At 47.2% G+C, this 13,929-nt stretch overlaps 1 protein-coding gene across 1 annotated transcript in view; it reads left to right on the top strand.

The window, feature by feature from the left end:
• The window catches only part of ALDH2 (aldehyde dehydrogenase 2 family member), a 29,573-nt gene extending 16,285 nt beyond the window's left edge, over window positions 1-13,288 (top strand). Inside the window, exons 4-13 of the mRNA XM_004379070.3 lie at window positions 1,692-1,771; window positions 2,340-2,451; window positions 3,007-3,135; window positions 4,025-4,138; window positions 4,743-4,845; window positions 5,228-5,412; window positions 7,600-7,764; window positions 9,749-9,906; window positions 11,445-11,559; window positions 12,860-13,288. Of these exons, the coding sequence (XP_004379127.1) occupies window positions 1,692-1,771; window positions 2,340-2,451; window positions 3,007-3,135; window positions 4,025-4,138; window positions 4,743-4,845; window positions 5,228-5,412; window positions 7,600-7,764; window positions 9,749-9,906; window positions 11,445-11,559; window positions 12,860-12,892 (1,194 nt within the window). The 3' untranslated portion in view covers window positions 12,893-13,288. The remainder of the gene's footprint in view (window positions 1-1,691; window positions 1,772-2,339; window positions 2,452-3,006; window positions 3,136-4,024; window positions 4,139-4,742; window positions 4,846-5,227; window positions 5,413-7,599; window positions 7,765-9,748; window positions 9,907-11,444; window positions 11,560-12,859) is intronic.
• The last annotated feature ends 641 nt before the right edge of the window (window positions 13,289-13,929 follow it).

The raw sequence follows: 13,929 nt of genomic DNA, 5'->3' as shown, positions 1-13,929 counted from the left end.
GAGGCAGAGGAATCCAAGAGGTAAGCAATACCCTGCCCTTTTCCTGATCCTTTCTGCACACAGCAGCCAGAGTGAACCTTCTAGAAGGCAACTTATACCATGGCTGTCCACTCTTAAGCCTTCCATGGCATCCTGTATCTTTTGGATAAAGTCCTGCTCCCTCAATGTGGTGTACAGGTCCTGCCAGTCTGGCTCTGTCACCTGGCTCCTCCAGGACCATGCCCTCACCAGCCTTCCCTCAGGTTCTTCAGGCCAGGCTTCCTCAAGCCTTTGTACATGCTGTTCCCCCTGCCTGGGGTGCTCTTCCCTTCGTCGCCATTTGTACCTTCCTGTCATGGTTTGAATTATGTCCTCCAAAAAATGTGTATATCAGTTTGGCTGGGCCATGATTCCTGGTACTGTGTGATTTCCCTATGTGTTATAAAACCTGCCTTTATGATGTTAATGAGGGAGGATGGGTGGTAGTTGTGTTAGTAAGGCAGGACCTGATCTACAAGACTGGATTGTGTCCTGAGGCAATCTTGAAATGTAAAAGACAGAAGTGAGCAGTGACACAGGGGGACCTCATACCATCAAGAAAGCAGTGCCGGGAGCAGAGCGCGTCCTGTGGACCGGGGTCCCTGCGCCGAGAAGCTCCTAGTCTGGGGGAACACTGATGAGAAGGCCGAGAGACAGAAAGCCTTCCCCTGGAGCTGACACCTTGAATTCGGACTTTTAGCCTACTTTGACTATGAGGAAATAAACTTCTCTTCATTAAAACCATCCACTTGTGGTATTTCTGTTGTAGCAGCACTAGATGACTAAGACACTTCCCCTCTGCCTAGCTACCTCCTATGTATCCTTTGTATGTTCGCTGAAAGGGCGCTTCTCAGGGAGGTGTTTTTCAGACTGGGTTCGGCGCATGGCTTGAAGCTTCTGTGAGCTGCCTTCTCCTTTCTAGCAGCCTTAACACTTGTGGTGGGTGATGTGTGTCATTATTCACTGTCTCTTTGCTCTATAATACATTTCTGTCCTTTAAAGAACAGAAATGTATTTTCTCACTTTTCTGAAGGCCAAAAGTCCAAGTCAGGGTCTCAGCCGTGTCGATTCCTTCTGTGGGCTTCTCTTCCTAGTTTCTGGTGACTACTGGCAATCCTTTGGCGACCCTAAGCTTGTAGATGGGCCATCACCTGGGATCTGTCTTCCCCTTGTGTTTGAGTCTCAGTGTCTATTTTCCTCTTTTTATATAACCCAGAAGTGATTAGGTTTAGGACCCACCCTACTCTGGCATGACCTCATTAACATAACAAAAGAAAGATCCTTTTTCCAAACAGGGTCACATCCATAAGTACAGACAGCCAGGCCTTCAATACATAGTTCAGGGGGACACAATTTAATCCATAACAAGGTTCCTCACTGTATTCCCAGCACCTAGGTCTGGCTTACAGCAGAAGCTCAAAAAATGTTTGCGAAATGATTGAAGGCGGAGTTGTTGCATCATCCCTCCCCGACCTTTGCCTTGGAGAGTGATGGGCAGTGGCCCAGAAATGCCCACCCATCTACTAGCCAGCGACATCCAGTGGCACAGTGGGGCCTCTCACCCTGGCTCCCACCAGCTTCTCAGTCCACGCCTCCACGCTGTTTGTCAGCTCATTTGCTTTGTTTCATCCCTGCTCCAACATGTCTGTGCTGACCTCGTTTTCTTTTCTCAGGCTTTGGAGACCCTGGACAATGGCAAGCCCTACGTCATCTCCTACCAGGTGGATTTGGACATGGTCCTCAAATGTCTCAGGTTTCCTGTTTTTCCTTGTTTTATTGGTGCCAAGGGGGTGGGAGTGGTGCTTGGTTGGGGGCAGAAACAGAATTGTAAAAATGTGAAAGGCTCACAGGCGTTGGAGAAGCTCATCCATTTAGACTCTATCTCTTGGGAAAATCCCTCAGTATCAAAAATTGTAACTTAGTCGTAAACATTTTCTGTTTCTTCTTAATTTAGTAATTTGTGTTACTAGGAATTTGTCCATTTCATCTACCAAAAAGCCCAAACCCATTGCCATCACGTCAGTTCTGACTCATAGTGACCCTACAGAACAGAGTAGAACTGCCCCATAGGGTTTCCAAGGAGCAGCTGGTGGATATGAACTGCCAAACTTTTGGTTAGCAGCCAAGCTCTTAACCACTTCACCACCAGGGCTCCACTGCAACCTTAGTGGTTATTTAAGTCTTTGTAGGAAATAAGCCAAAAGCAAGGGCAATTATTAGAAAATCTCATTTAGGCCAGTTTGAGTCTTTTTTTTTTCTGCCATAGTTTGCAGGGTTCCCTCAGAGTCGTTAATTAAAGATAATTGCCTTTTTTTTTTAAGGTATTATGCAGGCTGGGCTGATAAGTACCATGGGAAAACCATTCCCATTGATGGGGATTTCTTCAGCTACACCCGCCATGAGCCCGTGGGGGTGTGCGGGCAGATCATCCCGGTGAGTGCTAGCCTCTCTGAAGCATTACCAGGAGTGAGGTGGGCTCAGTCTGGAAAACAGAAGTGAGATGTTGCAATCTCAGGCCAACTCCTTACAAAGGTGTGGGGTTGTGTGGGGTTGAAGTCAGAAGGCAGCATGGCTGGAGGTTGAGAACGTGGGCCTTAACAAAGCTGAACCCAAGTCTGAGTCCCAGCCCTGCCGTTCGTTAACTCTTTGACCTCAGGCATGTCACTGATTTGCTCCAAGCCTCAGTTTCCTCATCTGAAAACGGAAATGAACATAGTACCCATCTTAGGAAGGTAGGGAGGATTGAATGGATCTGTCTCATAAGGGCTTAGCATGGTGCCTGGTACATAATAAGCACTAGTAAGTGTCGTTGCTATTATTATCTTCAACCACCTGCCTCATGCATCCATCTTAAATTGTGGGGGGGTGGGACACAAGGGGTTCAGAGAACCCTGTACTCACCTTCTCCCTGTGGGGTGCTGTTTTCTGCTCGTCAGTGTAGCTCTCTGAGGAAGCATCGGTTTTGTGGGGGGCTGTTTTATACTGCAGTGGAATTTCCCGCTCCTGATGCAAGCATGGAAATTGGGCCCAGCCTTGGCAACTGGCAACGTGGTTGTGATGAAGGTAGCTGAGCAGACTCCACTCACCGCCCTCTATGTGGCCAACCTGATTAAGGAAGTATGTCGCTTGTTTCCCCCTTAACCTCCAAATGCCCTTGTGTAGGCATCTGAGGAGGGGCCTCAGGGTCAAAGGGAGGTGGGAGTAGAGCAGGGACTGACCTTCACCCCGACCATATTCTCCTCTTACCTGTTTCCTACATTGGGCTCCCCCCACTGCAAGAACCCCTTTGAAGAATGAAAACCATTGTTCTAAGTGAACATCATGGGGGGAAAGGCAACAGTCACAGGGAACCCTAAGAAATGGGCTTCCTTTCACTACTGTTTAGAATTCTTGTACACTACCCCACAACACTTGCTTCTGCTCACAGACTGTCTTAGCCGCCTGTCTTAGTCTCCTAGGGTGGCTGTAATGAAGCATCACAAACTGGGAGCCTTCAAACAACAGAAATTTATTCTCCCACTGTTCTCGAGGCTAGAAGTCAGAAATCAAGGTGTCGGCAGGGCCATGCTCTCTCTGAAGGCTCTAAGGGAAGATACTTCCTTGCCTCTTCCTAGCTTCTGGTGGTTCCCAGCAATCTTTGGCTTTCCTAGGCTTGTAGACACATCATTCCAGTCTCCTCTGCCTCCATCTTCACATGGCTGTCTTCCCTCTGCATCTGTGTCTGTTTCCCTTCACTTCTTATAAGGACACCAGTCACACTGAGTTAGAGTCCAGCCTACATCAGTATGACCTCATGCTAACTAATTATATCTGCGAAGATGCTATTTCCAAACGAGGTCACATTCACAGGTAGCAGAGGTTAGGTAGGACTTCAACATATCTTTCGGGGAGACACAACCAAACCTATAACACCTCCATGGAAGGGATGAATTTCCCCTGCCCTTATCCCAACATATGGCCCTTCAGAGCAGAAGGACTCACAGTGCCCCTCGTTGTTTGCCCACAGGCTGGCTTTCCCCCTGGTGTGGTCAACATTGTTCCTGGATTTGGCCCAACGGCCGGTGCTGCCATCGCTTCCCACAAGGATGTGGACAAGGTGGCATTCACTGGCTCCACTGAGGTACGGTGCCCCAGGCACCTCAAGTTCCCCATCCTCAAAAGATGATACATTCATGGTTAGCTTCTGGGTGTGGTGTCTCTGCTCCAAGGACCTGCCTCCCAGTTGCTCATGCGTGGGGCCCCAGCTGTGCCAGGAGTGACAGAGGGCTGAGCCATTTGCGGTTGGAGTGGCACTCCAGCTATTCCTGGGGAGGGCCAGCATCCTATGTGGAATAAAGAGTCTGTGACCATTTAGACTTCACAAAGCCCAGAGATGGTCATGGTCTTGAGTGTCAGGCTCCTCGACTGGCACTGCCATTCTGTTAGGAGATTGGGCAACAGAAAGATTCAATTTAACTCACACAAAACATCAAGGACAGTGCCTGGTGTGAGGCAGAAGCCACAGAACTACTGCTCGGACTGTTGTCGTCATCTCATAGGGGCTCAGCGGGGTGGGGCAGCCATGGTAAGTGAATGGCTAGATTTGGGGAAATTCTCTAGGTCTTTTGACCCAACTGCTTTCTCAAGTTGTGGGCTCCTCTGTTCTGTGTGTCTGTTGAGAACATTTGTTTTCTTACACGCACACACACACACTGATAGCTTGTCTCTGTTTCTGCTTCCCCAAGGTTGGCCACCTAATCCAGGTGGCTGCGGGCAGCAGCAACCTTAAGAGGGTGACCTTGGAGCTGGGGGGAAAGAGCCCCAACATCATCATGTCGGATGCTGACAGTAAGCTCCTGGTGGGGAGGCGGCTGCAAGTGGTCGATATCCAGGTTCACCACTCCCTTCTACCATTCTCGGTGTCCCATCCAAATCGACCCCACCCCTGGGGCCTTCAGATAAAGGCCAGACCCCACAGCTTGGCCCTCTGGCCATATGACCTGGTCTCTCCCAGCCTCTCTTTTCTCCCTGGAATCCAGCCAGGCTGGGCCACACATTTGCCCAACTGCACCTCGCCCTTTCTCTCTGACTAGACTGCTCTCCCCGTCACATCCTTCCTCCTGCTCCTGCCTCCTCAGCTCCCAGATCTGCCCTCTACAGACTAGGTGGGTGGGCCCAGAGCGGTATCCTCCTCCTCTCCTCATGCAGCCTTTCTGCCCTGTCCCCGCAGTGGACTGGGCCGTGGAGCAGGCCCACTTCGCCCTGTTCTTCAACCAGGGCCAGTGCTGCTGTGCCGGCTCCCGAACCTTCGTGCAGGAGGATGTGTATGCTGAGTTTCTGGAGCGAAGCGTTGCCCAGGCCAAGGCACGGGTGGTTGGCAACCCCTTTGATAGCCAGACTGAGCAGGGGCCACAGGTAAGCCGGCAGCTGCAGAGGCAGGCAGGTCTGGGCTCATGTCTCAGCCACTGACAATTGAATCTTTTTGTTGCCCAATCTCCTAACAGAATGGCAGTGCCAGTTGAGGAGCCTGACACTCAAGACCATGACCATCTCTGGGCTTTGTGAAGTCTAAATGGTCACAGACTCTTTATTCCACATAGGATGCTGGCCTTCCCCAGGAATAGCTGGAGTGCCACTCCAACCACAAGCCACATCACCTCCCTGAGCCTCCATTTCCTCATCTGTAAAGCCTACCTTTCCTAACTGACAAGTGGCTGTGAAGTGGAAATTAAATACTTGCAAGCACTTTGTAAACTGTACATATATAACGAGTACTAGGAGTGTCTGTGCAAAAAACAATGCGCTTCTTGGACATCCATAAAAATGCACGTCTCGGACGCCAGGAAGGATACACATGGATCTGTCAATCGTAGTTATAGCTGTGGAGCAGGGCCAAGGCTGTGCTGTGGGCTAGGGTAGGGATTTCTTGTCACTTTAAACTCAATAAAACTGTACTAAATAATTGTAATAAACATAAATACAGTTTCTCAATAAATTAAACACAGAATTACCGTAGGACCCAGAAATTCCACTCCTAGGTTTATACCCAAGAGAGTTGAAAGCTGAGACTCAAATAGATACATGTACACCAGTGTTCACTGCAGCACTATTCATATTAGCCAAAAGGTGGAACCAAACCAAATGTCCATCAACAGATGAATGGAGAAACAAAATGTAGTATATCCATACAGTGGAGTATTATTCAGCCATAAAGAGAAATGAAGTCCTGATACACTGAATGAAGCACTCAAACATTATGCTGAATGAAAGAAGCCAGACATAACAAGTCACATATTGTAGGATTCCATACATATGAAATACCCCATAGGGTTTCCAAGCAGTGGCTGGTGGATTCAAACTACCGACCTTGTAGTTAGCAGCCATAGTGCTTAACCACTGTGCCACCAGGGCTCTATGAAATGTGCAGGATAGGCAAATCCATAGAGACAGAAAGTAGATTAGTGGTTGCCAGGGGTGGGGATGAGGAATAGGAGTGAGCACTAACGGGTACAGGGAATGTTCTGGAATTAGAGGGGATGGTTGCCCATCATTGTGAATGTATTGAAACTGCTGAACTGTATACTTCAAAATGATTAAAATGGTGAATTTTATGTTATGTGAATTTCATTTTAATAAAAAGTGTATGATGAAGAAAATACCAACATATTAAATATAGTCAACAAATAATAATAAAATAATAAATATAGTACTCTTGCCCTGGGCCCGCCAAATGTTGCAGAGGCTGCCTTTTTCTGCAAGATGGCAAACTTGGAGATAATTTTCCTGTTTTTCACCATTACAGCAAGCACCAGGCCCCATGAGCTTTTGGAAGCCTGTCACAGAGCGGGGTGTAATTGTGGACATTGTCGGGGGCCCACAGCTGCTTCTGAGGATGGACTGGAACCTCGTGAGGGGGGCTGGTTATGTGCCCAACATCTCTCTCTCTCTGTCTCAATAGCTTTATTAAGGTATAATTCACATACCATGAAATTCACTGTTACAAAGTGTACAACTTAGTGGCATTTAGTACATTCACAATGTCATGCAACCATCACCATTACCTAATTCCAGAATAATTTTAATACACAAAAAGAAAGCCTGTACCCATCAGTAGTCACTACCCAGCCTCCCCCCACCCCCCTGACCCCTAGCAACCACCAATCTTCTTTCTGTCTCCATGGATTTGCCTTTTCTGGACATTTCATATAAATGGAATTCTACAGTATGTTGCTGAATCCATAGGTACGAGCATTTGATTTTTCGGCAGGTATTAATGAACCACTTACCAAAAATGCTGTACCAATCTACAGTCCTTCCAACAGTGTATATGACATACTCTCGCCATCAATATATTTTCTCAGTATTTTAAATTTCTGCTAATGGAAAAACAAAACCAGTGGGTTTCATTTGCATTTCTTTGATTACTAATGAGCTTCAGCCTTTTTTCCTAGGTTTCTTGGCCATTTGAATTTCCTTTTCTGGGCCTTGCTTATTCATGACCTTGACCCATATCCATTGCTCAGTCTTCTCCTTGCATGCATGGCCTAGGAGAGGTCTGACTCTGGCTTTGCATCCCAGATAACTCTGCTCCTTCTGCTGCAGGTGGACGAGACTCAGTTTAAGAAGATTCTTGGCTATATCCAATCTGGGAAGCAGGAGGGGGCGAAGCTGCTGTGTGGTGGTGGGGCTGCTGCTGACCGCGGCTACTTCATCCAGCCCACCGTGTTCGGAGACGTGCAAGATAGCATGACCATTGCAAAGGAGGAGGTAAGCATGGGGCCAGAGCTCTAGGGAGTGGTCTTTGAGAGGAGAGGGGGTGACTCAGCCCAGCATCTTGACACTGATCCACCTGCTGGCTTTGGGCCCATCCTACCTCTGTGCTTAACCAGTTGTCGTCGTCAAGTTGACTGCGACTCATAGTGACCCAGTGTGTGTCAGGGTAGGAATGTGTGCCATAGTGTTTTCATTGGCTGACTTCTGGGAAGTAGATGGCCTGGTCTTTCTTCTGAGGCGTCTCTGGGTAGACTCAAACCACCAACCTTTTGGTTAGCAGCCAAGTGCATTAAACATTTGTATCGCTTAGGAGCTTGGCCTCTGTGCTTAGGACAAGTTATTTACAATTCCCATATGATCTCCTTACTCTCCTCTTCAGCCCCTGATGGCTCTCCACTATCTGGGAGGAATTTAAAATTCCTTAGTGTACCATACAAGGCCCTTGGTGATCTGGTTGCTGTGAGCCCTGAGTCTAGGACTTAAGTCCCCTGGCCCTTTTGTGGCCTTCATATAAGTAGGACATTGGATTAGACCAAAGGGCTCACCTCCCTGCAGAAAGGGATTCCCTCAATGTTCTCCTCCTGGCACTCACTGTGGGCTCACGTCAGCAGCTCTACCTCATTCATTCATTCATTCCACAGAGACTTAGTGTATACTGTGTGGAAACCCTGGTGGTGCAATGGTTAAGAGCATGGCTGCTAACCAAAAGGTCAGCAGTTCAAATCCACTAGGCACTCCTTGGAAACTCTATGGGGCAGCTGTACTCTGTCCTATAGGGTCACTATGAGCCAGAATCAGCTCGACGGCAACGGGTTTGGTTTGGTTTACTATGTGACAGGCCCTCTACAGACCCTGGAGATATGGGGTACCCAAGACATGTTCTCTGCTCCCGTGGAGTTCAGACTCTCCAATCCCCAAGCCGGAACCTTTAGCTGCCCTATGCAGGGAAAATATGATGCCACCCCCTTTTGCATATAATTCAAAATAAAATAACATTAAGGTGCATAATCAGAGTAAGAAAGTCCAACAGAGTTCTGCCTTTTCCCCCATTCATCCTGACTACTTTGATGCCACTTTCTGGGTGGCTCAGGGGCCGCCTCTGTTGTGCTGGTGTCCTGAGCCCATGCTGCCTGCCATATGGTCAGTGCCCCAGCCTTGGGAACCCCTGGCAGTCGCCTCCCACCTCCATCTTTACACTCTGGAGTCCTGGGATCAGCTAGGTCTTCAAGGAGTGCTGGCTCCTTTGAGTGAAGAGTGGGTGCTGGCTGTACCTGTCCCTCCTCGCTGCTCCTCACCTCTCTTGGCTGTGACCACTTTCTGTTCTTGGGATATCACAGCTTGACTGGCACTTCTGGGCAGCCTTCCCTGACACCTCTGGGCTCCCACCCCTCAAGGGACTGCATGTGAGCACCCACAGTCAGGGCCCCCAGCCAGCACTCTGCACTGAGAGGGCCTAAGGGCAGCAACACCCCAATAACAACTAGCACACCCAGCGCCACATCTTGGCTTCTCAGTCCCATTCTCCACTGAAAGGACCCCACTGTTCCTTGGAGAAATAGCTCATTCCAGGGCTAAGCAGGGAAAATACAAGAATAAGTTGGAACATCTTGGGGACAGAGACTGTCCTGTTTCTCCAGAATCTTGCTGTGTGCCCTGCACCTAGATTGTATTTGCTGAATAACTGATTTAAATTCTCTGAAACGAAATCTACGTGTAACATGTGAATCACCGGTATCTTGCACGATTGTTTAGAAATGAGATTGTATATGTGCACCTGCAGCACATGGAAGGACGTTGTCCATGTTGGCTTCCTTCTCTTTGTGTTTCACTGAGCTTGGGAGGGCTTGTCTCTCTTTGGGACCATTAGGTGTGTCTGGGGGCTTGTTGTCACATCTGGACTCATCTGTTCAGCACTGTGAAAGCTGGGTAGCAGGGGTTCCCTTCTGGCACATCCTCCTATTCCGCTCTCTGCCCCCAGATCTTCGGACCAGTGATGCAGGTCCTAAAGTTCAAGACCATAGAGGAGGTCATCAGGAGGGCCAACAATTCCAAGTATGGGCTGGCTGCAGCTGTGTTCACAAAGGACTTGGACAAGGCCAATTACCTGTCTCAAGCCCTCCAGGCTGGCACTGTGTGGTAAGAGCCTCCCAGCATCCCCTCCCAACCCCGGCAAGGATCCCCCAAAGTTAGGGTCTTCTGGAACCCAGTGCTCAGCATTCCAGAATGTGGGGTGCTGGTTTCAGTTTCTCCTGGGTCAGGGTGTGGTACAGCCAATGGATTAGAGATTGCCGCCCCACTCTCTTCCAGGAGATTAAACTTCTCTGTGATGCACATGCCCCATCCAGCTTTTCTTGGGGGAGCAGGTAGATGACAGGGCTCCTTACCAAGCTGTATCTGGGGCAGGAGACCAGGGCTGAGGACATGTATCTTTGGAATACTGACCTTAAAGCTTAGTACCTACTTCACATCCACTAGGATAACTATAATAAACAAAACAAAAAATTGAAAAATAATAAGCGAGGTAAGGACGCACAGAAATTGGAACCCTCTTCCATTGTTGGTGGGAATGTAATGGAAAACAGTTTGGTGTTTCCTCAAAAAGTTAAACACAATTGCCATATGATCCAGAAATTCCACTCCTAGGAATAGACCCAAGAGAAGTGAAAGCAAGACCTCAAACTCAAACTTGTATACCAGTGTTCACTGTAGTACTATTCACAATAGCCAAAGGTGCAAACAACCCAAATGTCCATCAGTATTTGAATGGATAAACAAAATGCGGTATGTACGTATGATGGAATACTACTCTGCCATAAGGAGAAATGAAGTCCTAATACATACTACAGCTCCAACATGGATGAACCTTGAAAACATTATGCTGAGTGAAAGAAGCCAGACACAAAGGTCACATACTATATGACTGCCCTTATATGAGAATATATGTCCAGAATAGGCAAATCCACAGACACAGAAAGTAGATTGTTGGTTGGCAGGGGCTGGTAGTGGTGGGGGGATTGGAAGTGAATGCTAACAGGTACCGTGTTTCGTTTTTGTGGTGATAGAAATGTTCTGAAATTAGGTAGTGATAATGGTCCCACAACATTGTGAATATACTAAACACTACTGAATTGTATAAAGTGGTGAATTTTAAATTTAGTTAAAGTTTTTAGTTGCAAAAAAAACTTTAAAATGCTTAGCATGTAATTAGCAAACATAGTTAAAATCAGAAGCTATCACACAGTGTACTTGTAATTGACAGCCCTCTATGACCACATCCTGAAGGACAGAGATTTGAGGTCTTATTTCCTGTGGCTTGCTTTGGACCCCCTTGGCTGGCTACTGCTATGATTCTGCCACTCACTTTTCCTCAAGGAGATTTTAGAGCAACGCAGAGGGTCCCAGGGGTGTGACAAATATCTCCCAAGAGGTATTTCTGGAATCTCATTTCAAATTCTAAGGAGCCCTGATGGCGCAATGGTTAAGCACACGGCTGCTCACCGAAAGGTTGGCAGTTCAAATCCACCAGTGGCTCCATGGGAGAAAAGACCTGTTGATCTGCTCCTGTAAAGATTACAGCTGAGAAAACCCTATGGGGCAGTTCTGGTTTCTCCTTTAGGGTTGCTATGAGTTGAAATTGACTCGACGGCACTCAATAACAACATTTCCAATTCTAGGATCAACTGCTATGATGTGTTTGGGGCCCAGTCCCCATTCGGTGGGTACAAGATGTCTGGGAATGGCCGGGAGCTTGGGGAGTACGGTCTGCAGGCATACACCGAAGTGAAAACCGTGAGTAGGGCGCCCGCCATACACCCAGCTCCCAGCCCTCTCCTCAGTCTCACTTGAGCCCGTCAGTATTTATGAACGATTTCTCATTCTAAGCTGGAGAAGCTACAAAAGAAGGTGAAGACTCTCTCTCAGCTCTGTCTCATGGGAAATCACTCAGGGACTGGCCATGCTGGCACAGGCATTTGCTGGCTTTTGTGGTATATGCCGAAGGCTGTGAAACTTGAGAGAAAGGAAAGAGCTGAGTGGGCTTAGCCAGCTAGGAAAAGCTTCTGAAGAGAACCAGGCATTAGGTATCAAGGCCCTAAGTATACCCGTAGCCTTTGATTTTACAACTTCATCGATAGGAATAGAGTCTAAAGAACTAATCAGAAATACCAAGGAAGTGTTATTTCTATAAATGTTCATCAGAGCATTGCCTCTAGTAGGGAGGGGTTGGGTGTAACCTAAATGCCCAGTAAATGATGGAATACCCAAACCTTGGAGTAACTAGGCAGCCATTAAAATTTTTTTTTAAGATTATTTGATAGGGAAAATGCTAATCCTTGAAAGTGAAAAAGCAGGACACAAAGAAGTCTATGTAGTTATGAGCCCAATTTTAAACTGTATATGCATATATAGAGATAATCAGATACACTTAGTTATCAATATAAACAATATGGGGGGAAAATGCGCTAAAGCGATAATGATTTTCTCTCTACAATGAACACTTAATTAGTTTAACCACAGAATATACACACAAAAGGAAATTAAGAGAAATAGGCCTACCCGGGCTCTTCCAGGATTGGAAAAGAGAAGGTACAGGGCAAGCCAACCAGCCAGGAGGAGCAGGGGGAGGGGAAGACAAACGGGGGAGGGGTGGGTTTTGGTTCAGTACTATAGTGCTAATAAGCTCTGAGAATAAGGAGACAAGCTGTGATAAGCAGATAATTTTTTGTTGTATTGGCTGTCCTGTGCATTGCAGGCTGTTTAGCAACATCCCTGGCCTTAAGCTACTAGATGCCAATAGCCTACTCCCTCCTCACTCCTCCAGTTGTGACAACCAAGAATGTCTCCAGACATTGCCCAGTGTCCCTGGGGAGACATGATGGCCCCTGTTGGGAACCATTGGGTTAAGGGGATGTGGGTGTGACCTCATACTGAATACAGCCCCGGTGATTCCTGGGATTGACCAATTGGCCAACAGGATGTTACAAGTAAGGGAATTCCCTTCTGCTCATGCCCAGGCTGCACCGTGCTGGTGGTGCCTACAGGTCATAGGGGACAATGAAGATTTAATGACTTCTCTGCACCCCTTTTACAGGTCACTGTTAGAGTTCCTCAGAAGAACTCATAAGACCTATGCCAGCTTCCTTCATCACCAGTGATGGAAAGTTCGACAAGATCAGCAACAAGAGCAATAAAAATGACCTGTACGCCAAAAGTCTCAAAAGAGAAGTTCCTGCCACAAAATCTCCTGGGTCGAGAACTTCCTGGAATTTGAACTGATAAACAGGTTGGGGAGGTGGAGTGAAGAGTATACAGGGAGTCTGGTAAATGCCAACAATACTACTAGCTTTCAAGGGGATTTTAAAAAAACAGAGTTCAATGTCTCATCCTGTCCATCTTCTACACTTCTGTAACTTGCCTTTATGGGGAGAAAAGCCATTGTTTGTAGTTGTATTAGTATCAGGCGATAGCCAGCACCTTTGTATTCCAGACTAAACATCATTAAAAACAGCTCTGCTCTTCACTCCTTGGGTAACTCTTCTTTCATCCCACCCCAGTTACCCAAGGAAATGCTGTCAGGCAGGTAATGTTGTCCCTGCTATGCCTGTGTCACGTTGTATACAACTATGACCCCTTCCCTACTGTAGGTAAAGAGCTTTCTGTTTCATGCATTTCATTAACAAATGTCTATGGCCTGTCTCCATGTGGCAGGCACTGCGCTAGGCAGTAGGGTAGGACCAAAATCAGCCCCTAGCCTCAGAGAGTAGGAGGTATGCCAGGAGAGAGACACCTGACCTCTAAGGTCGGTTCTCAGTTTCTTCAGTTCAAACACTTAATCAGACCAAATGGGACAGATTCATACTGGATCAATTACATAAGAGATTGATTTGGAAGCCAGACGTCTATTTGTTCATTTTATGTGAGACCTGTATTTTTAGTGACCAGACCTTTAGGATCTCCTATCCTGGACATGGACTTTCTTGAGTCAAGGTACCTTGCAAATTAGTAAGAAGTATTGGTTGTCTTATGTTGAGTTCTCTAGAGAAGTAAAACCAGTGAAGCATATATATATATATATATATATATATATATAAACATAATATAGAGAGACTTATCTCAGAAGAAATGGCTCACACAGTTGTGGAGGCTGGTAAGTCCTAAATC

This window comes from Trichechus manatus, unplaced genomic scaffold (assembly GCF_000243295.1).
Source record: "Trichechus manatus latirostris isolate Lorelei unplaced genomic scaffold, TriManLat1.0 scaffold00061, whole genome shotgun sequence".
In the NCBI taxonomy this organism is placed as follows: domain Eukaryota; kingdom Metazoa; phylum Chordata; class Mammalia; order Sirenia; family Trichechidae; genus Trichechus; species Trichechus manatus.
The sequence above is the reverse complement of the archived record's forward strand: the minus strand, read 5'-3'. Positions and strand labels throughout refer to the sequence as shown.